General features: G+C 37.5%; 2 protein-coding genes across 11 annotated transcripts in view; one reads left to right on the plus strand and one right to left on the minus strand.

Annotated features, from left to right (window-relative positions):
* Positions 1-4,489: 4,489 nt before the first annotated feature.
* LOC120469452 (myosin light chain 3, skeletal muscle isoform) lies at positions 4,490-9,875 on the minus strand. The gene is made up of 6 exons (XM_039658445.2): positions 9,612-9,875; positions 6,758-6,785; positions 6,537-6,686; positions 4,823-4,996; positions 4,613-4,690; positions 4,490-4,521 (listed from the first exon to the last, which is right to left on the minus strand). Exons 1-6 carry the CDS (start codon positions 9,846-9,848, stop codon positions 4,490-4,492), a joined length of 699 nt encoding a protein of 232 aa, XP_039514379.1. The 5' UTR covers positions 9,849-9,875.
* Positions 9,876-15,887: 6,012 nt separating this feature from the next.
* mapta (microtubule-associated protein tau a) overlaps positions 15,888-23,198 on the plus strand; it is a 48,254-nt gene continuing 40,943 nt past the window's right edge. For all 10 annotated transcript variants that reach the window (XM_089121795.1, XM_089121799.1, XM_089121798.1 and 7 more), the window contains exon 1: positions 15,888-15,978. The gene's annotated coding sequence lies outside the window, so the exon portion shown is untranslated. The remainder of the gene's footprint in view (positions 15,979-23,198) is intronic.

Genomic DNA, 23,198 nt, shown 5'->3' on the forward strand with positions numbered 1-23,198 from the left:
ATTCAGAAAATTGAAATAGTCTGGCGAGGTGGAGCCTCGGGTTGGCACATTCCCGGAATGGACTGCATGGCTGCGTCTTTATCCAGGGTTTCGTCCATGGTTTCATCTCTTATCTAAATCTTACCATATTGCTTTGAGATGAAATATAATGACACCCAAAGTATAGTTATTTAATTACATTCCAAATATGTGTTTATCAATCATTTTTTCTTTAATACAGACATGTTTATACATTGTTTTAATAAAAATGACATCACATAATAACCCATATTGCATTGTCAGAGAGTTTATTCACTCATAACATATGTATACACACAAAACATGATATCAGAGTTTTAAAATCAAACATTTTAAAAGAGAACAATAGCACGTTTGTTTAAACTGTCACCGTCCCACAGGTGGGACGTTTGCCACTATATTTTTAAAACAATAATATCTTAGTAAATACCTTAAATAATATTGACAAACTATATATCATTTGAAAGCTTACAATCTCTAGTTTTCATATTTGGTGACATATTTTCAAAATATATTACAGAGGAGCCATAATTTATCAATATAAAACAAGAATATTTTCATACTCATAAGGCGTGTTCAGACCTTTATTTTAAAATACCATTAAACATGAAAAATCATGAAAAAATGGTAGATACCTCAGTTTGTTTTCATGCCAAAAGTTCAAAAGATAGAATCCATTCAATTATTTTGGAAAAAAAAGGTCTGAAAATTTTGAAATATCAAGAAAAAAATAATAAATTCACCATTTGTGACGTGGCAGCTAGCTATGACTTACATGCGTGTTCTTTGTATGTGTTTCTTAGAGGTTCAATTCATATCAAAATCTGTCAAACTTCCCATGCTACTTCTGCATAGGATCTCTACTTCAGAAATTGTATGAAAATTGTGAAAATAATGGTTCATATCACTCAAAACACGAATGGAAATGCAGGCGCCCTTATATGGGCAGTAATGGAGTCTGATTGTGCCCTAGTGAAAAAGTTTGGTACTGCGCTCAAACAAAATCTTACTGAAAGCTCATTTTTTGAGATATCAACCTAAAATTTGAAACACAACTTGTTCAGATTTTTGGCTTTGATCTTTCTGACATTTTAGAGTAGCCCAGGTTTTGAAAATATATATTTTATGTAAAATATGAATAATTTATATTTTTACATTGTACATTTCGATAAACTCAAACTTCTATAACTATTTTTCTGTTTCACTTTCTTAATTTATTTCACTTCTACAAAAATCTGCCAAATGTCTTCTTTAAAACAAGACCAATCATGTCTATATTCCAAGGCATTCTTGAATTACAACCATTTAAGTTCGAAATGTGCATTTTCATGTCTATTCAAAAAGGGGGGGTGACAGTTAACAGGTTAAACCAATGAGCAGTAAGCTGTGTCGTCAGCAAGTCGCATCCCATCGTGCTGTTGATCAGCGCAGTCGGTGGAGAGCAACTGACATCAGAGCCAGGCGGACAGCACTCGGACACATTTCTAAACCGGCATGCATCTCGTGCTGATCACCAGATTTTTCTCATTTCAAACAAGCCTAATGGATACGCCATTGCTGGGTGGATTTTTATCATTATAGGGTGGTTGTAGCCTGGATGCCAGCCCGAACCGGTCTGGACTCGATCCATTGAGGAGAAATTATGATCAGTCAAAAAATGATCGGGCCAATCAGATTGCCAGGGCGGGCTATATACGATGATGGACAGATGATCTGCAAGGACGTAATCATCACGTTATCAAAGAGCGCTTAACTGGTTTTCCTGACTGCAGCTGGAGAATTGGGATGTATAGATTACGCTGTCGCGTCTGTTGTAAAATAAATCGACAGCGCATTAATTTTAACAGACAAACAGAAAACTGGAATCAAGGTATTTGTCGATAGGAAAGATATTTTTGCCGTCCTTCCTACATGATTCGGCAAAAGTGTAACATATCAGCTGGCTCCGATGGTCGCAAAGAAGATGGGATGTAATGAAAAGCCTGTGGTCCTTGTGGTTTCTCCTTTGGTCGCACTCATGGAGGACCAAGTAAAAGAAGCAACACTCGTTATGTAACTTCTAAAATAAGTAAGCTCTATAGTTGAAAACTGCGCTATGCAAAGGAGTTGACTTACTGCGTTGCTCTGATTGGTTGTAGGTCTACCGACTATCCAATTGAGTGCAGAGTTTTTTATTTTTTTCCTGGTTCGGTTATGACACGCCTCATAATCAAAGCCCTATGGAGGAGTTTCAGACTCATATTCTCACTAGAATGAGTATGACGAAGTCAGGCTAGGGTGGTTGTGTAGCTACACACACTGCCAACACACATTTATGATCAAACACCATGTAAAAGTGAATTTTGCATGATAGGTGCCCTTTAGGAATGTAATAAGTCTAGATCAGGGCAACTTCAGTCCTGGAGGGCCATGCTGTCAGTAGCACCTCATTTCAGTGCACAAGATCCAGGGGGTGGAGTCGGATCCAGATCTGAGGGGAGGAGTTAGGTAGGTTTAGAGGTGGGTTTATTGATTTGAAAAAATGCGTTAATGGATTTAGTTTGTGTAACCTATAATATGTATGAGTGTGAAATCCGTCTGTGTTTCTTTTGTCGGCAAAATCTTGTTTATGTGTGCTAATAAAAAAAATATTTTCCCTAGTCTAGATGAAATTAAAAAATGACTTGAAATGATTTTTTGCTGTTCATTTTCCACTCTTGCTTGTTTAGGGGTTAAGTCTTGTAAATGTAAACATTACAGTGTTAGAAGATGCGCAAAAGAATTCAATCCGGCCATGCGCTGCTTTCTATGAGCTCACAGAACGTTCGCTGATGGTTCCTGCTTCCTTCTTCCCTGAGCCTTGTTACAGTCAACAGTCATTATTAGTAGACTGTCTGCTTAATATTAGCAAAAGCTTTATTTTGATGGCCTATAAGTAACTTTGCAACTACATGTCAGCTTATTAGATCAGATGGATCTCCATGTAAGAAATACCAGATCAGACCCTTAAAATAAAGGCTCTTTATTGACATTGATGGATCCATGAATAAATAGCATGTAACCTTTTAAATGGACAAAATGTTTTTGATAGTAGAAAGGGTTTCTTATTTTTCCCACAACACACTCACAAATAACTTTGCACTTGGCTCATGTCTTTCTAGTAGTTAGGCCAACTTGACTGGACACTAAGCCCATTTGTTCAGTGTGAGATGCTGTAAATCTACACAGTGAGTGTAACACCTGGCTTTAGCACAAGGTTTTTCTTAGAAAAGCCCTTTGAGAGAGTCCAAAGGCAAAGCGTTTCGGTTTATCACATGTGCCAGAGAAAAGTTCCTGACATTGGGGATTAAGGCAAACCCAGTGCACAAGCCCCACCAAAGACAACGTTTTATCCGCCGACAGCTGTGTTGATTCTCTTTGCAGTCAAGTTTACAGCAGACTCCTGCATTTTCATGAAAGTGCGCATCTATCCCACAAATTTAATTTTACATTTTTCATGCCATTTGTATGCCAAAAAATTGTTTTTGCGTGTATACACAGTTTTTGCATGCATATGATATGTACTTTTTTGGCGAGCAATACGCACGCACTCCACAGCCCTAATCCTAAGAGATTTACGAGTAGCATATGCACGGCAAAATCATTTTTGGCATAACCCATAAATAGCATGAGAAATTTAATTTGTGGTATAGACACGCACTTTCATGAGATCGTGTTGTAAAACAGCTTCATAGTGATGATTGAAGAACAGAGTGAATTTAATCAGTCATTGTATATAATATTTTACAAAAATGTTGTTTTATTGATGTCAATTCTCACACATGACCTTCAGATTACTTCTGCAAACATCAATGTGAGGCTGCCACTGTACCTAGGCCAACAGAAAAAGATGCAAAATAAATTAAAGTCTAAAATGTATCAGCAAAGTATATTATAGTTCAGATCAGGACTTCCCGAGCTTTGTGATTCTGTAGGAGTTCACGATGGAAGTTCTGTAATGGTGCGTTCACGTGATATTGTAACTATGGTAAATACCAAAAGCCGACATGGACAATGCACATGAACACCCCCTCATGCAGTATTTTCCACTTGGGTCACTCGTAGAATATTTTGATGAAAGAGTTGCTGAGATAACCTTTGACCTCTTCAAAATGGCAGAGAGCAAGGCGAGAGTCGTGAATGGTAAAAAATATGTACTATTCATGATCTAGAAAATAAACCGCATATTATTTACCGTTTGAGATTTGATAAATTATTTTCTTGCTGTAGCAGATGACTTAAGCAACCTAAAATAGTTTTAGTTAAATGACAGGTCTGGATCTCCTATTTTGCCACATTACGACAACAAAAGCACTTTCCATAGCATGTGGACGCACCATAAGTTCATGCATATAATTAAAACTGAACAAATAAAATCAGTTCTTTTCATTATTTAATCATTATTTTTATTTGATAGCCCTGATTTAGATGATTTAGAACTTACCAGAAACGATCACTCAGCCGCCATGACATGTTTTATAAAAGCTGGGAGTAAGAACATAAGATTAATTTCAATGAGAAACTTCAAGTCATTCATTTTGTCAGTAGAGGGAAGTCTTGAGTAACTGTCTCTTACCCTCATAGTTGATACAACCATTTGTGTCCTCTTGCCCTGCCAGCAACTGATCCACTTCACCCTCAGACAACCTCTCACCTGAAATTCAAACAGTGCTCCAATGAGCAAAATTATGCATTTTTAATTCTCAATGTTTTCAACATTTGATTACACTGTTCTATGTTGGTTGAATATATGAATTTGTTATATTTTTCCTTCATAAAATCATACCCAAAGTAGCAAGCACATGGCGGAGTTCAGCCCCCATGACTGTACCATTGCCTTCTTTGTCAAAGACCCGAAGGCCCTCAATAAAATCTTCAAATGTACCCCTTTCCGTAGACTTTGAAACTTGTTGAAACATAGGCAGGAAAGTCTCAAAGTCGATCATTTTGGTTTCCATCTCTGAACAACACAATTTATATAAAGCAATTAGTAGATTCCTTAGATTTTATTTGACAATCTGAGAGAGAAAAAAAAAAAAAAAAAAAAACGTTTATTGGATAGTTCACAAAAAATCCAAACATTAGATCCCATTTACTTTTATTGTATTTGTTTACCAATAAATACATAAATAAAATATAATCCTTTGGGTTCCACAGAAGAAGGAAAGTCACAAAGGTCTGAAACAACAAGACAATGAGTGTGACCATATTCCTTTAATAGCTTCAATAGCATAATTCAGTCCCTCCAGAAAAACGCGATTATGCGATCGCTGAAATCAATGCAAAATCAGCCAAAGTCCGCATATTTATTTCCGATTTCCTTACAAAATATGCGGGGTTTGCATAATTTCATAATCCTCGCATTTTCGTTGCAAAAAAAAGTCACGTGTATTTTAGTAGAAAGTTAAAAAAATGTTCCGTTTGCTTCACACAAGAGCAGCCATTTCCCTCTGTTTCCATGGGAACGTTATGAAGTGACGCAATTACGCGACGCCGGACAGACTCACGGAGGCGATTGACATCTCACAAATCGAACTCGTAACTGTCTGTCACACGTTCTACCGTCACATCGTTACTTAATAAACAACATAAGATAAAAGAAGTAGCATCAAACAGAAATTACCCGCACACATGGGGCGTTTGAGGCGCACATATAAGTTAACACTGCAGAGAGTTCAACAGGGAGCGCGCAGCTCTTAAAGGGGCCACACCTTATTTACACTCGTTATAGTCTGAAATAAAACAAGATGAGAAATTAAATATTCCCAGCACTTTCTATGTAGTATGCTTGCTTATCAAAGGAAGTAATAAGAAATGACTCTTACATTAGCCTAGTGAGAACAGGATGTTGGGGGAATCACTGAAAAAGAGAAATCTTTTTCATCAAACCGCAATTTTTGCAAGTTCTCTCAATTTTTGCAAATTCCTGCAATTTCATCGCATAAAATTGCATAAATATCCCGCATATTCCATCGCATTTTTAAAGAAACCGGGCCGAGCAGGCTAATCAATCAATTTTTGCCCGCAATAATCACAAAAAACTCAGCGTTTTTCTGGAAGGACTGAATACTATTATGGTAAATGTTATATATAAATCGCAAATTTTTTCACAAATTTTTGGAAATTACCACCACAAAATCTGTCATTTTGATCGCAAAAATCACACAAAAAAATCGTGAAATCCTGGAGGGACTGATAATTGTAAAAGTTAATGTTATATTAGTCCTTTGTCACCTTTTTCTCTTTTGTGTTAAGGTAAAATATTACATTCCTGTGGTTGGATTGGTATTTTGACTTTTAGTAAGCCATTATGACAAGGAGGATCCCAGTATTCAGAGACTGACTTGACGACAACACCTCAGTAATCTCTGTGACAGAAGTGTGTTAGGTCTTTCCCTTTGTTTGCTCATGAACGATCCCATGGTATGCAGAGAAGCTTGACATGCACCTTGTACAATGCCCTGAAAAGTCATGCTGTATTTTTTCCATTGTGGGTCTACCTTCAGGCTTTGGTTTCCCTAGAACATTCAAGACTTCAGCATTAGTTGGGTTCTGGCCCAAAGCTCTCATCACATCCCCACACTGAGCTAGTGATATCTTCATCTCCCCCGAGGGAGTCCTGGCAAACAACAGGAATGCTTCCTTGAACTCTGTATAAATGCAAAATAACAACAAATTAGTTCAGAAGTTGATCAGATGACCTTTTTAGGATGTTCCTTACCTTCAAGTTGTTCAGCAGTGAAATTACCCTGAAACACAGAACAAGAGATTTTCTTTTAGTTTTTTTTAATTTTATTTAGGTTTTTATGTGCATCATCAGTAATAGACATTGCAAATAAATTAATTGCTAATCTATGGGCCCATAAAGAAAAACATCGAAAGATGTTTAACCGGGGTGCTTCCTCCCCGATCTGCGAACCTCCCCTTCATGAACCCCTTCCACCCATATTCATAAGAGCAGGGTTACGGAATCCCGAACCTCAGGATCTATACATTTGTGACAGAGTCCTTCTGTCACGACCCACACATGAGAGAGACAATAGATCCAATTGCAGAAGTATTTATTGGGTAATCCGTAATCGCAATCAGTCCAGGCAGGGGTCAAATACCATGTAAGCAAACCAAAAGAGAAGAACATACATAGACCAAGAAACACAAAAAGAGATCCAAAGTGTGGGGACATTAAACAAACACTAAAACAGACAGGGTGACAACCAGACACTGACACATACAGTGAGTTAAAACTCTGGCAGTTGTTTTGACATTTTTTTCCTGGCACCAAGAATAATCTCCCCTCAAATTTCACAGCCTGTTTATAAAATCACATAATCCATATCTGTCTCCCTAGGGAGTCTAATTTAGGAAGTGTATTAGGAAGAGTGGAACAACCCCTGCAGCGAGTGTATGTAGATCCATGTAAAGAACATCTACTGGAATCCTACCATGAAGCATATATTGTATATACAGGGGTTGGACAAAAAAACTGAAACACCTGGTTTTACTACACAATAATTTGTTAGAATGGTGAGGGCCTCATTTTGCATCCAAATACAGCACCAATTGACAGATAGAAGTCCTTCACAGTGACCAGAGGGATTATGAACCGTTCCTCTTCCAGAACAGTGTCCAGGTCACTATATGATGCTGGTGGACTCGCTCCTCCAAAACACCTCAATAATATTCAGATCTGGTGACTGTCAGACCATGGGAGATGTTCAACGTCACTTTCATCTTCATCAAACCCTTCTGTCACAAGTCTTGCTGTGTGTGTTGGTGCATGATCTGATAGACGGTTTGAGCATCAGGTGCTCATGATCCTCCAGAAGGGTTTGGTAGTCCTCGGCAGTGTCGTGTCCATCAAATACAATCAGGATTGTCATGATATTGGAGCTCAAACCATCACTGATCCACCCGTGCTTCACTCTGAAGATTGGCCGCCAGGCATATACGTAGATGTGAAACCTCCAACATTGGCCAGTGTTTCAGTTTCATTGTCCAACCCCTGTAAGTGTATATTGTACAGGTCATGTCCAGCAATTACAACTGCTTTTAAAAAACGAAAAAAGTGTTCCAGCAACGAAAACATGGAATTAATTAAAGATGTATTAATTAATATTTATGACCTTTTAAATGAGATAAGTGTATTGCACCATATTAGTTATTGGCCTGGGTTTTTATAAATGTATTGAATATTTATAGACCAACATTGGATATTTATTTACTTTCCACCATTTTAAAGATCATCAGTACTAACTTGAAGAGAGTGATTAAGGTGTGCATGAGTTAGTTCTTGTGCTCAGCTTTTACTTATCTAGCTGTACATAATATTGCTGTGCCTTAAAGGAGTAGTTCACTTTTAAAAAAACATTTTGCTCATAATTTACTCACCCCCATGTCATCCAAGATATCAATGTCATTCTTTCTTCAGTCGAAAAGAAATGAAAAAGAAACAAAAAGTTTTTCAGGATGTAATGTTGCCGGCTCAAAGTTGCAAGTGTGTTTTTTCCCCTCACAGGCAACAGGGGGGAGCGAGACGCCCAACATTCAACCCGAAAGTAGTCATATAACCATTGCAATAACTCCGAAGCTATTCAGTTGCTGCAAAAAATCTGCATAGTGCTGCTTTAACGATCTGAAACGCAAGTATCAAGCATGAAGCACAAGTAACTTTGTGGGCGGGTCCTGGGTATTGCTATTTAACCAGCGGGATAAATTACTCTTGCGCCCGACGCAAGTTTAAAGGCAATTCTATTTTAACGGCACATTACCAGGCGCGCTTCACCATAGGTTCACAGCCGAGGAAATTGATGTTCTCATCAGGGCCGTAAAAGAAAGAGAAGTGACATTAGTTACGGTTAAACATGCATGTAATAATTTGGGTAAATGTGTAAGCTTTGTGTAAGCGAAGTCATTTGCGCCAGGTGCAAGACAGGGCCCTCTCTTTTCTACATAAATGAGTATTTTAATATCAAGCGGGTACGGTTAAGCTTCTATTTATGTTTGCTGACCAAAGTTTAAATGGGAATAAAGGCTTATAGTTAAATATGTTCATCATATAAAGTCTCATTTTAAAATCTCTTTATGAACTTTTTAAAGCGTCATTGGTAGTTGCGTAGCTGTCGATAGATGGAAAAAAAAATATCTCAGATTTCATTAAAAACATCTTCATTTGTGTTCTTATGGGTTTAAGTCTTACTGGTTTGGAACAACATGAGGGTAGGTAATTAATGGTAGAATTTTCATTTTTGGCTGAACTTACTCTCTGAGTGCAGCATAACTTTATGTTTTAGAGAATATATTTATTTATATAGACAGAATATCAATATACCCCTATTTTAAACAGATTACAGCCTTTTGTTTTAAAATATTTTTGTCATTGTGCTTCATTTGAAATTGATTAACACTACTTTTAATTACCCAAATGCTTGTCCATAAAGTGATCTTAATCATTTTGTCTTTAAGAAAAGTGTGCATTTAAATGTAGACGTCAACCATTATTGTGGACACATCAATTCAGGCCATCAGGCAAATGAAATAGCATAATACAATATTATCCGAAAAAAACAGAGACTTACTGCAGCAGCAGGATCGTTTTTGAAAGCTGGATTAGGAAGAGATGCTTGTGCTTTGGCTGGATCTTCGACTGGGGCTGGCCCAGGTGCAGTGCTGGCTTTTTCGGATTCTTTTGTAGCTGACTCTGGTGTTGCAGTTGGGGCAGAAGCAACCGTTTCCAGTGCTGCTGATGCTGGTTCTTCCTCTGGAGCTGGGGCTGGCTTTCCTTCTATTTTGGCCACTTGCTTTTGTGAAGCCATGGTGGTGTAATCACAGTAAGTGAATGGACAAAATTGAGTCTTCTGCAAATGTTCGACTGCTGTAGAGTGATAGGGATTGGAGCCCTAAATGTTATATACTCAGCACTAAATCTGCCGCACCTCCCCAATAATACTCACGTGGATGTTTTTTCCACTAAGAAACGAACATTGTTATTATGTTTTGATTGATACTGTGAAGCTGCTTTGATGCCATCTATATTGTGAAAAGCGCTATAAATATACTTGACTCACATTTCTAAAAAAGGAAAGAATGCCATGACTCCAGTGCATGCATTAAACTTCATTGGATATACTGTACATATCCCCTGCCCCACTTCATTTTGTTATACCTTTTGCTGCCTGTTCAGAACACCATCATCCATGTTCTTCTTTTGTGAGTATTTTCTATTTTCTGCTGTCATCCCTGTCAGTACACAAAATGTAATATCCATCTATTCATCTAGCACTATAGATGGATATTACATCTTGTGTTCTGCTAATTAATATCATCAACATCATGACATAAAAAGCAATAAGGATGACAGCATAGGAGTAGGGATAGTGTACAGTGCTGGCACAAATATAGTATCTTAAAGGGTTAGTTCACCCAAAAATGAAAATGAAGTCATTAATTACTCACACCCATGCTGTTCCAACCCCGTAAGACCTTCGTTCATCTTCGGAACACAAATAAATATATTTTTGATTGAATCTGAGAGCATAAACAAAAATAAGTTTATCAAGCGACGAGACTACTTTTTGTGCGAAAAAAACATAAATAACGACTTAATTCGACTATTCTATTACTTATGGGCGCATGTGCGAGAACTGAGACGAGGACGTTCTCCTTCGACTACTTTTTGTTACCGGCTGCTCACCGCTTAGGAGTTTTACCGCCCCCTACCGTATAAGATGATGTGCTGATATAGCTGGAAGCGCAAAACTTTCTGTTTACAAGCAGAGGAAGATGCGCGCTGTACATACGCTTTTCAATTAGCGTATTTTCTGCACTATAAGGTGCACTTAAAAAACTCAAAAAACGACAGTGTTCCTTATAATCCGGAGCGCCTTATATATGGATCATCATTTTATACGGTAGGTGGCGGTAAAACTCCTAAGCGGTGAGCAGCCGGTAACAAGAAGTAGACGAAGGAGAACGTCCTCATCTCAGTTCTCGCGCATGCGCCCAATAAGGAAGTAATAGAATAGTCGAATTAAGTCATTATTTATGTTTTTTTCGCACAAAAAGTAGTCTCGTCGCTTGATCAACTTATAATTGAGCCGCTGTAGGCACATGGAATATTTAAACCTTTTCTTTAATGACTTTATGGGCCGTCAAGAGCCAGTCCCTTAGGCAGTCTATCTAGGACTGATCCAGCTCTCAGATTCAATCAAAAATATCTTTATTTGTGTTCCGAAGATGAACGAAGGTCTTACGGGGTTGGTACAGCATGGGGGTGACTAATTAATGACTTAATTTTCATTTTTGGGTGAACTAACCCTTTAACATATGATGTCATCAGGAAATATAGTTCGATATGCAGTTCTGATGACTTTAGTAAAAGGCATGCTAACATACTCTGTGGTAAAAATACATTTTTTAGAAATGTTCTCACTTCAATCTGCTTCCCTTCACCATTCAGGAGAAAACATATCTTCCAGAAAATAACCAGCAATTGTTTAGTGAAGATTTACAATTACCTTTCTTTTCTTATATCACTAAAGGTAAAAGAAGTTCACTTCAAAACGATGAATGAGATTTATCCATGTAACAACTTACATAAAAGATTTAATATGGATGTGAATGTTGTACTTTCTGTAATTCTGACATTGAAACGGCAGAACATCTCTTCTAGTGTAACCCAGACCTTCTGGGATGCTTTCCAGTTCTGGATCTGTAAGTTACACAAAATATTTCAATTTTAACATATGAATTCGTCAAATTTGGACTTCAATTGGAGAACAGAACAACTGAGTTTGGAGTGAATAATCTGATTTTAGGCCTAAAATGGCAAAATATTTTTTACACAAATGTGGATTTCTTAAAGCATCCCGTGTCTTTTATGCCTTTTCTATAATTCTGTATAAACATTCCCTGAAATGTTGCAAAACAATCAAAAATAGCCCTTATTTTGGAATACTATACGCAAACTCATTCCCTAGTGTCTACAACTAAGTCTCTTGGTCTATTTTCCTTTTTATTTATTTTTTTATGTTGTAATTTTTTTTTTTTTTGGATTTGTTTTTACTTGTATGTTTGATATATGAATCTATAATAAAAAAAAATTAAAAACCTACTCAGAAACTGGCAGATTTGCGTCAATCCTTCGACCACTGCAACTTAAGTTAACTCTTAGCAAGCACTTGGTTGCCACCTAATGGATAAGGGACACATTACCTTTAACAACATTAAAGTGAACACAAAAACACTGCCGTGTTTGTGTGTATTCATGTCATATTTGTGATATAAAACAGTTTAAAGTCCTAAAAGAAATACCATATATATATATATATATATATATATATATATATATATATATAGTAATTTAAAATATTTAACTTTATTCAAAAGTGATTATTCTTTGTTCTTCAATAAAGTTCTTTCATTCAATTAGATAGTGTGGAGAATACTACAACAAATCACCTTACATGGTGACATCTATCCCCAGCTAGTGATCAAGGTTGTAATGGAATTCTTTGTATCATCAACTCGAATTATCTGTGATTGTACCCTGATAGCAGATAGCCTCCATCACTGAGACGTCTATATTTGATAGATGTGCGAGTTTACCGCACATTTATCTGGAAAACTTATTTTTTTTAGAGTGTTTGCAGCTACGATTACATCTATAAGACGTTTCCTGTCAGATGTCAAATAGACGTTTGGAAAATTAAGTTGTTTATGATTTTAACTGTATGTAAAACTGACATCTTAAAGATGTTTCAGATGTCAATAAACAGCAGATGCATTCCAGTTAAAGTAACAGACATCTTGCGGACGTACGTGTACTGTACATGTCCAAGTGAGTCAGACAAATGTGGCTACTGTAGGGTAGACTAAGTAAAGTTGAGACACTTTTTTGCATTTAGATTTTTCACACAAAAAAAGAATTTACACATGCAGAAAGCACCAACGGCTGTTGAGTCCCCACAGAAATCACCTGTGCCCACTGGGTCTCCACCACAACCACCTGTGTCCAAGTCTCCGATACCATCTGTGCCTGCAAAGCCTGTGAGAAGGGAGCTGCCTGACAACACAACAAAGAGGCCAAGACTTAAGATACCCAAGCCTCTGAGAGGAGAGCTGCTGCAGAGGAGGCCTCAAGCTTCTCCTCGTCAAGGAGCACCCATTCCCTACAAGACCTCAAAGAGGGAAAAACTAGAGATCCCTGAGCCACCGAGACGAGAGCCACTGCAGCTGAAGCCTCAAGCTTCTTCTCAGGGAACGCTGCATGACAACACAAAGAGGCCAAGACTTAAGATCCCAGAGCCTCTGAGACAGGAGCTGCTGCAGAGGAGGCCTCAAGCATCGTCTCAAGCGCATCCACAGGAAGCGATAGTGCCCTCTGGAGCTCCGAAGGGAGAAGATATGGCCCCAAGGATCCCAAAAGGTGGGATCCTTGGAACTGGGAGAAAGCCTCAGTCAGGATCCCTAAACAGCAGTGGCGGAAGCAGAGGGAGCAGAATATCCCAAAGGGAGCATCTGTAAGTCCCTTCCATCTCTTGATTTTACTTATCTTATATACATATATATATTATTTAAAAACTTTAGAAAGATGTTTAGTTTTATTTTAGACTTTAGTTTCGATTTAGTCTAACAACCTGCCCAACATAATACATGATTATATTTGTTTCTTCAACAGGGCAATGTAGGTGTGTGTCAGCCTGCTCCCAGAAATAAAATCTGTGTGAATATTAACAAGAAGGATCGTAAACCGAGGAGCACGGATCGGATAAAGACTTCACACCAGCACCAGATCAGCATTCATCCCAGGTCTCAGATGAACCGGAGGTAAGTTCCCTTCTTTTTTCAGATTTATGTAAACACTTTAATAATTTAATACATGACTAGAATCATATTCAGTTTATAGAAGCCTCATATTGAAATTGTCGAAGGAAACATGTATTAAGATTTCACTCATAAGAATCACTCATTAAATCTGGTCAGTGTGACATGATATGTGTGTTCCTTCAACAGGATAAAGCAGATGTGGACCGCTCGCTCACCTCCACACAAAATGCCCCGCTTGGCAACCAAAGTCAAGGAGGATTCGTAACCAGGCAGTGTCAAGAAATTGTGCAATTTATGCAGCATATTCATACATTTTTGTCATGTTTTAAATGTTTAATATATATATGAAAAAAATATAATAATATAATAAAAAAATAAAATATAAACTGTGTTTTTGTTTATATATCCAGTACAACACACATGAATTAACACTAATGTTATATAAATGTGTATTTTAAGCCAAAAGAGACTATTTTCATCTCCTGTCTCTGAGCTGAATAAATGTTAAGAAGCTGCACATGTAGGTAATCCAATTTGATCAAATAATAGGCTAAACTTTAAATTATATTTGCTCAGAAAGGTGGTTGAGGTACAGTTTCCCAACCGTTCTATTTAATATGGAATTGCACTGTAAAAAAATAACTTAAAGGGGTGGTTCAGGATTTTGGACATCGGACCTCATTTCCAAATTAGCCTGGGTGTTATTTATCAGTGGAGACAGTTTTCAAAAAATGTCATAAAGTCAAAGGTATCTGCACTCTTAGAAAAAAGGGTTCACTAATAAACAAATCTTTTTCCAAGTCAATTCGTTCATTACGTTAGTTGAATGAACCAAATGACGCGAAAAAAATTCGTTCATTTTAATGAACGAGTTCGAACAGGAGAGTCACAAACGTGCATCAACAGAGCAAGGCGAGCATTTGACCTTATACAATTTAAAATTTGTTATTTTATTTATTTATTTTTTATAAATGAGTGATCGTTTCGCTTGATAAGTTTAAAGCCCTTTGAACAATTTGCACTGAAACTGTCTTTTGGACCTTGAACCGTTTGGTTACCAGTAAAGTGCATTATGGAGAAAAATCCTGGAATGTTTTCATCAAAAACCTTAATTTCTTTTCGACTGAAGAAAGAAAGACATATTTGGATGACATGGGGGTGAGTAGGCCTAAATTATCAGCAAAAGTTTTTTTAAAATCAATCATTTTTTGAAAATGATTGATTTTATGTCCATCTTGATCGATTTGTCATCGTTAAGATAACATTATTTCAGGGTGCAAACCGGATGAAAAATCAATGTTAAATTTCAACATGATCTTTGGTTAGGCTAATGCATATGTTGATTCAGTGTTGGTCTGCTTTCTGGGAACCAGTAACGCAAAATTGAGATGCTGTTGTCCATGTTCAGAGAGAGAAAAACAAAATATGTGGTGTCGGAGGAAAAGATGCACGAGAGACGAGAGATGGCGTATTTTCCTCGGATTTAATAAAATTACGTCACACTCGTCCGCATTCAACGCATTAGTGAGAAAAAGTAGGCTATAAATGAACATTCAACTCTGGTCGTGAATAAAAGGAAATAAAAGAAAGTTCAAAAGTCGGTCAACAGAGCGGCATTTCCTCTCCTCACCTGTCAAATCTATTACTGACGCTCTGCACATGCGCAGTTCTCATTTTACCTCAAATAACCATAAAAGTCACCGTTACAAACAGTCTTAACCTCCTCTAAATGCACTGAATCTTAGGAGTCCCACATTACACTAATCCACACTCTATAATAAACCTCTTTATTTAAAATAAATGCATGGCGAACTAGCTAAATTTGTTTTTATTCGTAGTACATTTGAAGTGTCCAAATAGGCTGGTCCCATCCACATGCATCAGCACATTATCCTATTGTAAACACATGCACACAACTTAAAACGCTCGCGCCTTCGATTTTCCTCGAATGAAGAAGTTTTTATATTGATATTGATTCGGAAGACATGCATTCTCTGATGACTCTCGAGCGCCTCGTCTCTCGGTCAGGCTGTTAGAGGAACAGCAGCTCTCGAGCTCTAGTCTTGCGCTCAGTGAGCGACTGCAGCTGGAGAGACAATAACAGCGACCCGTGCACAGGTAAGCAGAACCTGTCAAAGCTGACATTTGTGATTTTAAATGCAATTTCTTTGCGTATGTCTATTGGTTTTCATGCACTGTATTCGAAGGAGGTTTAAATCCAACAGACAGCATGCGCGTCCTTGTCGCAATTTTTAAATCGTCGTTGGTCAAGTCATGTTGTTAAATCGGGCCTGTGCAGCTTACATATTAATAAACTAATGCTCTGAATATAGAATATCCTAAAATATTATAAGAAAACGGCGGTCTCATAAGAAAAATACGTTAAGTGACTAACAAGATTATTCAGACTGAACCGAGCGTACGTGTAACGGTATTTATGGGACTTTTCACCAAATGCCATCTGTTAACGTGCTCATGTTCAAGACTAGACCTTTAAACGTGTAAAACCTCCCCCCCCCCCCCCTTGCACGTTACCTTTATTTTCATATTATCAGTTGAACGCAAATCGCTAAGGCTATTACGCGCAATGTGTCATTTTTATTCTAGCAAAATATTTACGGACTGCTACAAAGAATGCGAATAATACGAATAATTCCAAATAAAATAAATACTGTAATGTTTCTTCCGCTCCAAAACGGAATGCGTTTGCCTATGCAAGCTCAAGCACATTGTAAAATGATTTTTTTTGTCTAAGGATGCTTTGTTGGAACGCACCACCTCCCTCCATCTCTACAGAACAGAGATGCGGCCATGATTCCAGCTCTTCATCATGTCGTCTGGTCTGTGTTCATGTGTCTGAATTCAGCCATCACAGTGTATCTGTGTCTGATATCACGCTTGAGTTCCGTCGAATTTATTATTTCATTTCATGAAATTACGCATCGTCGCTGTGAGTGATGATCCTGTGTTCTTATAATGCTATGCAACACCTTTAGTCAACGACAGAACGGTGTCTATTCATGGATGCACGGGTTAATTTAGGAGCGCTATTCTGCATGTCCATGGGCTCGTTTTGTTTGCGGTACCCAATAATCACTGTGTTAAACTGCATCCCTCGTGGACTGTAATCCGATTTAAAATGGGGGTTGAGTTGAGGGTTTTAAGGTGCCTCGCCTATCCCCCTCATTATTGATTACATGAATGGACCACCATGCAGTGTCCGATTACAGTTTGACGGTTTTAATTGCCATGACTGAATCTCGCTAGTTAGAATCAGTCGATCCACTCTCGTGGTGTAGAGACCCTGCAAAGAACCCTAGATAGGGGGTGTATCCACACGCATGCACCTTTGTTGTAGGCTATGAAAAAGAGCAGCTGTGTGACATTGTTACAACTAGAAACACACTATCTGTCGAAGCGATTGTAATTGAATTCATAAAATGGTTAGTTAATTAAATTGACTAATTAGGGGGTAGCCTATTTCTGATGGGGAATTTCAGCAGAAGCCATTGCAGCCAAAAAAACATGTCGTTGAAAAAATGATAGAAGATCCAGCATTATAGACATTTGCCTTGAGAGCTTGTTATTTTTAATGGTCACTAAGCCGCATGGGAACATCTGAGGAAACTGTTGTGGTTTAGTGATATGGACAGGCTTACTAAGAGCATAAAATCTCTGACATAATGCCATATGAAGTCTCTCAGAACAGTATGAGTGCTTAATTGGCATGGCACTGACAGAGGGGTTTACTGTAGCTTGCTGCAACATCAGTGTCCTCAGAGGAGTTGGCATGAGAGGGTGTGATTGGGATCTCTGCCACAGACCAAGTGTTTTGTGTAATTTGAGGTGAATTTGCAGCTGCGGAGACTTAGGCTATTACCTCTCTGACAGAAGCGTGTTGAGCAGAATTCCCAAATTCCACCGTCTACATGCATCCACATGGTCCTTTGCCCCGAGAACTTATCCATGACTGTTCTGGAATGCTGTTAGTCATGATCTGAAACACATGTAAAGTGGGGTGCAAAAGTTTGAGACCGTTAATAAAAATGTTTCTCTATTGTGGTAATTTAATAAAATCACGAAAGTATGTTGATGAGTTGAAGAGGTTAACAGAATTCACAGAATTTGCTTTAGTGACATATCGAACAAGTTTATGCAAAACCGGATGATCCATATCAGCTCTTGTGAGTTTACATATGAATATTTCTCATTTATTTTAAATGACTTGGCTTTTGTGTGGTAACCGTATTATATTATATTTTAATTTGTCTGTTGAATTATTCAAAAATAATGCACACTTTATATCTCGCGTCACGGCCGCATTGCCACCTCGGGTGTGTGTTAGCTTCTAATTTAATGGGCTGTTGTCAATTATTCCTTACATATAAAAATGTTCAATGTTAGCATATAAATACTATTTTTTTTTTGTTGCAAAATGCATATATTTTTTTACCTAATTCGTGTGTGTATGCAATAAGTGCATCATTTTCTGAAATTAATCTTTGTCTTTCCACCACAGTACAGTGGAACCACCCTGCTCATAAAGGCAGTGACTCATCATAAGAGTCATTTCTCATGCTAGCAGGATAATGGAAGTTGCTTATGTCATCACATCAGTCCGAGTACATTTTCTGGCATTAGTGTGTATTCTTGCAATCTAATCCATTATTGGGTTCTACACACTAGACTTCATGGGTCTTATGTAATCTTGATTTGGTCGATTTCATAAATGAGTCATTTTGTGATACGCCTGTTATGTTACAAGGCTGTGTTTGAATTAGAACATAACTGGCCCTGCCCGAAAGGAGGCGGGGATTGAAAGCAGTGAGAGACTATGAGAGAGGAGTAACTGTGAGCAAATTTAGGTCATGGACACAAGGGTAGTCAACCATGATGAGAGCATCACATACTCACAGCTATTCTAAAGCACACACTCGGTGAGCAGCGATTTTCAGCTTGGTCCCAGATAAACAAGCAGTGACCCCTAAGGAGATACACTCCTGGTGCCATCCATGGATTTATTGCTAATTCCAAGCAAGCAGTTTTTGACATGGTCAGATCTACTGATTACAGATTTGCCTTCTTACATAACGAATAATACCTGCTGAGTTGGTAGGCTATACAGATGTTTTTTGTTGTTGTTGTGTAGATTGTCAGCCTACAGGACTTCAGTGAATGGCCATAACCACCATCTGGCTCTAAAGGCTCCTTCACACCAAGGATGACAACTATTATGATATTTATATGTATAGATCTAAGTATAAAAGATTGGAAAAGGCACACAGGCACTGAGAAATGAAATTGTTGGAATCACTTTCAATTTCACTTTGAGAACAATTTCTTCCAGCTGATGAAAGATAAAAACATTAAATTAAAACATTGACAACCAATCAGAATCCATCCTGCTTTAAATGCGCATGCTTCTCAAAAGCATTGTGAGCCAAGTTGGTTGTAGAGGCCATTGGTGGCAATGGTTCTACAATCTACTTTGGCTTATGCCCAGAACGATATAGTCCGCTTGTGTGGACACTAATATCGTTATCATTATTGGTGTGAACTGGCCTTAAAGAAGTAGTTCTCTTAATAAAAACAAAAAAAACTTTTGCTGATAATTTACTCACCCCCATGTCATCCAAGATATCCAAGATTCTTCATGTTTTTGATGAAAACATTCCAGGATTTTCTCCATATAATGGACTTCATTGGGAACCAAACGGTTCAAGGTCCAAATGAGAGTTTCAGTGCGGCTTCAAAGGGCTTTAAACGACACCGGACGATGAATAAGAGTCTTATCTATAGCGAAACGATCAGTCTTTTCAAAAATAAATAAAAGTTTAAGTTTTATCTGTGATGAGCGTTCGTGACTCTCCTGTTCGAACTCGTTCATCAAAATGAACAAATCTTTTTTCGAGTCTTGACTCGAAGGGTCCTAGATAAGACCCTTATTCATCTCTAGTGTCGTTTAAAGCCCTTTGAAGCTGCACCGAAACTCTCATTTGGACCTTGAACCGTTTGGTTCCCAATGAAGTCCATTATATGGAGAAAAATCCTGGAATGTTTTCATCAAAAACCTTAATTTCTTTTTGACTGAAGAAAGAATGACATGGACATCTTGGATGACATGGGGGTGAGTAAATTAGCAGCAAAGTTTTTTTTTTAAGTGAACTACTCCTTTAATAGCACTTGTCAGTGTCAAAATAATTGAGATGGCCAATCAAATCAAAGAAGTTGTACTTTACTCTTTACACATACTGACTGAGTGCTTTAGTTTTAACTGTGAAAGAGTGCATGGTAAGATGTAAGTAGTTAACATTTAATATTTGACTATTGTTTTACAATAGAAATCTAATTGAATGTGGCAGGACATGAAATATATTGCTTTTTTGCATTTTGAACATATTAGGCATATGAATAAGAGTGAATGTGTGCATATTTTAAAATAAAAAAATGAATTAAAATGTATTCATTTACAGAAAATTCTTGTTTTTTAACTGTTATTCTTTCTTTTTCTTTATCCCCCCAAATTCATTTAAATCCTATAGTTATTTAATTCCTTAAGATAAAAGTACAATTACAACATGTTTGTGTCCTTGCCTCAGTATGTAAGCATAGTTTTTACATTACATTGTTGTTGTTGTTTTTACATTAGAATTTCTAACGTTTTCTAGATTTCTTGGTGTTAGAAGCGCAATTTTAAGCACGGCTATTTAAATGTCCCACAAAACTACATAAAAAGACACTGACGAGAACAGAACAGCATAAAAACAATCCAGAAGTCTGTTGACATCCTTTCAGAGTAACAGTGGGAGCTTTGTTTCATAAGTCGTCTTGACACTCCATTGGAAGAATCAAATGCTCCCACGTATTTGAACGGTCAGGATTGAATCTATTTGTAGCATACAGTCTAGTTCGCAGTCTGAATCATCTCAGTACACTAGTTTAAACTTCAGCTTCAGCGTCATGCTTATTATTTGTGTGTTGGAGAAAGCAGCAACGCACTATCAAAACAAGTAAATCAATTTTGTTGATTTTATGTGAGACCAGACCTATATGATTAGCATACTAACTAGGGATGCACGTTATATCGGCCATATCGGTATCGGCCGATACATTTTCTTTTTTAATGTTATCGTTATCGGCTCGATAAAAAAATTTGGACGATATATTAAAGCCGATAAATAGTGCATTGATTTCTTCAGATGAGACCCTTCAGATTAGAGCCAGACCGATATATCGGCCAGCCGATATTATCGGCCGATATTAGGCATTTTCCATAATATCGGTATCGGCAGTTATAATGGCCGATAAATGAATATTTAAAAAATAAAATAAAAATGGACGAAACTCGCTTTAATCATGTCTCCTTGGCCTGTTATATCGAAAATGTATGTTTTACAATTTGCAGTATGATGTTATCTATTGCTAAATTATGGCTCATCATAGACTAGCTAACCACAATCATCAGTGGAAGACCGCTAACGTTGACATTAATGAGCTTGGAAACCACAATGAACTTTTTCTGCCTAAATAAAGTAATGATTACCGTATTTATAACTAGCATATCTCTAATTACAGTCCCTTGCGAGTAGTGAACATTTAGACATAGAGACAAAGTATCAAACGTATCTTGTGCAGAAAAGTTGGCTTTTCTTTTACACGTGTGTGAAATCCAACAATATTTTAATAAAAAAAAAATATCGGCCGATATATCGGATATTAAAACCCCAAAATATTTGTATCGGTATCGGCCTTCAAAATCCTGTATCGGTTGGGCTCTACTTCAGATGCGCATTGTTCACCATGATGGTTTTGAATTGCTTGAAATATGATTAAAATCACTTCAAAAGGAAAATACAGCACAAGCCTGTCATCAATGATGTGGGAACATCATTATAATTGTGTGCTTGGGACATGGTTTTAATGGTGAGACTTTTGTTTTGCAATCAGCCTCGCTTTCATACCTGTCTGAATAAGGTCTATAAAGAAGGAAGGCATCTGCGATCTGATCTTGTGTTCAGGCAAATAATACCCGTCTTAACCCTCACCTTGCTTTTGAATGCAGGAATCCAAACTGAATGTCTTTGTTCAGTTACTGACACTTTTGATGGTTTTATATTATGTACTCTGTGGTGAATGTTTCTTTGCATAGTATCCCAGATGCTGTGTAAACATCTATGTTGATCTTGTGCGTTCTGTAGTCGCACCCACGCTGGCAATACCGCTTTTAGGTTGGTTTGCAGATTGAACGGCCAAGGGTGTGCCAAGTTCATCATTCTCATTCTTTGAACACACACACTCATTAGAGAGCTTTTTTGCTTTAAAGGAGTAGTTCACTTTTAAAAAAAACTTTTGCTGATAAACATTCCAGGATTTTTCTCCATATAGTGGACTTCAATGGGAACCAAATGGTTCAAGGTACAAAAGATGGTTTCAGTGCAAACTGTTCAAAGGGCTTTAAACGACACCAGACGTTGAATAAGGGTCTTATCAAGCGAAACGATCGCTCATTTAAAAAAAATTAACACAGTTTAAGTTTTATAAGCTCAAATGCTCACCTTGCTCTGTTCTGTGATGAGCGTTCGTGACTCTCCTGTTCGAACTCGTTCATCAAAATGAACGAATCTTTTCCAGAGTCAACTCGTTCATTTTGTTCGTTGAATGAACCAAATGACACGAAAAAGAGTCGTTCATTTTGATAAACGAGTTCGAACTGGAGAGTCACGAACGCTCATCACAGAACAGAGCAAGGCGAGCATTTGAGCTCATAAAACTTAAACCTTTTTTTTTTTTAATGAGTGATCATTTCGCTTGATAAGACCCTTATTCATCGTCTGGAATCATTTAAAGCCCTTTGAACAGTTTGCACTGAAACTGTCTTTTGGACCTGAAACCTTTTGGTTCCCATTGAAGTGCATTATATGGAGAAAAATCCTGGAATGTTTTCATCAAAAACCTTAATTTCTTTTCGACTGAAAAAAGAAAGACATGGACATCTTGAATGACATGGGGGTGAGTAAATTATCAGCAAAAGTTTTTTTTTTTAAAGTGATCTACTCCTTTAAGACAACAAGGCACCGCTACACAAAAGCCAACAGATGTTAGTGCCTGGTTAGACGGGCTCTTCAACTGCCCTTGGGAGGCATGTGGCGTTATAGTGCACATATACGTACATTTTTCACTAAGTGGAGTCAGGACATGTTTAAAAGATCTTTCAGCTCATACTGTGGAAAGGTCATATCGGATATACATACAACCCTATTGAAATTCAAGGATTCAAATTTTATTTTTAATTTGGAAAGTTATAAATAATAAACAGATTCAGATCATGCACTCTTTAG

Source organism: Pimephales promelas, chromosome 17, assembly GCF_988280905.1.
Source record: "Pimephales promelas chromosome 17, fPimPro1.hap1.1, whole genome shotgun sequence".
NCBI lineage: Eukaryota > Metazoa > Chordata > Actinopteri > Cypriniformes > Leuciscidae > Pimephales > Pimephales promelas.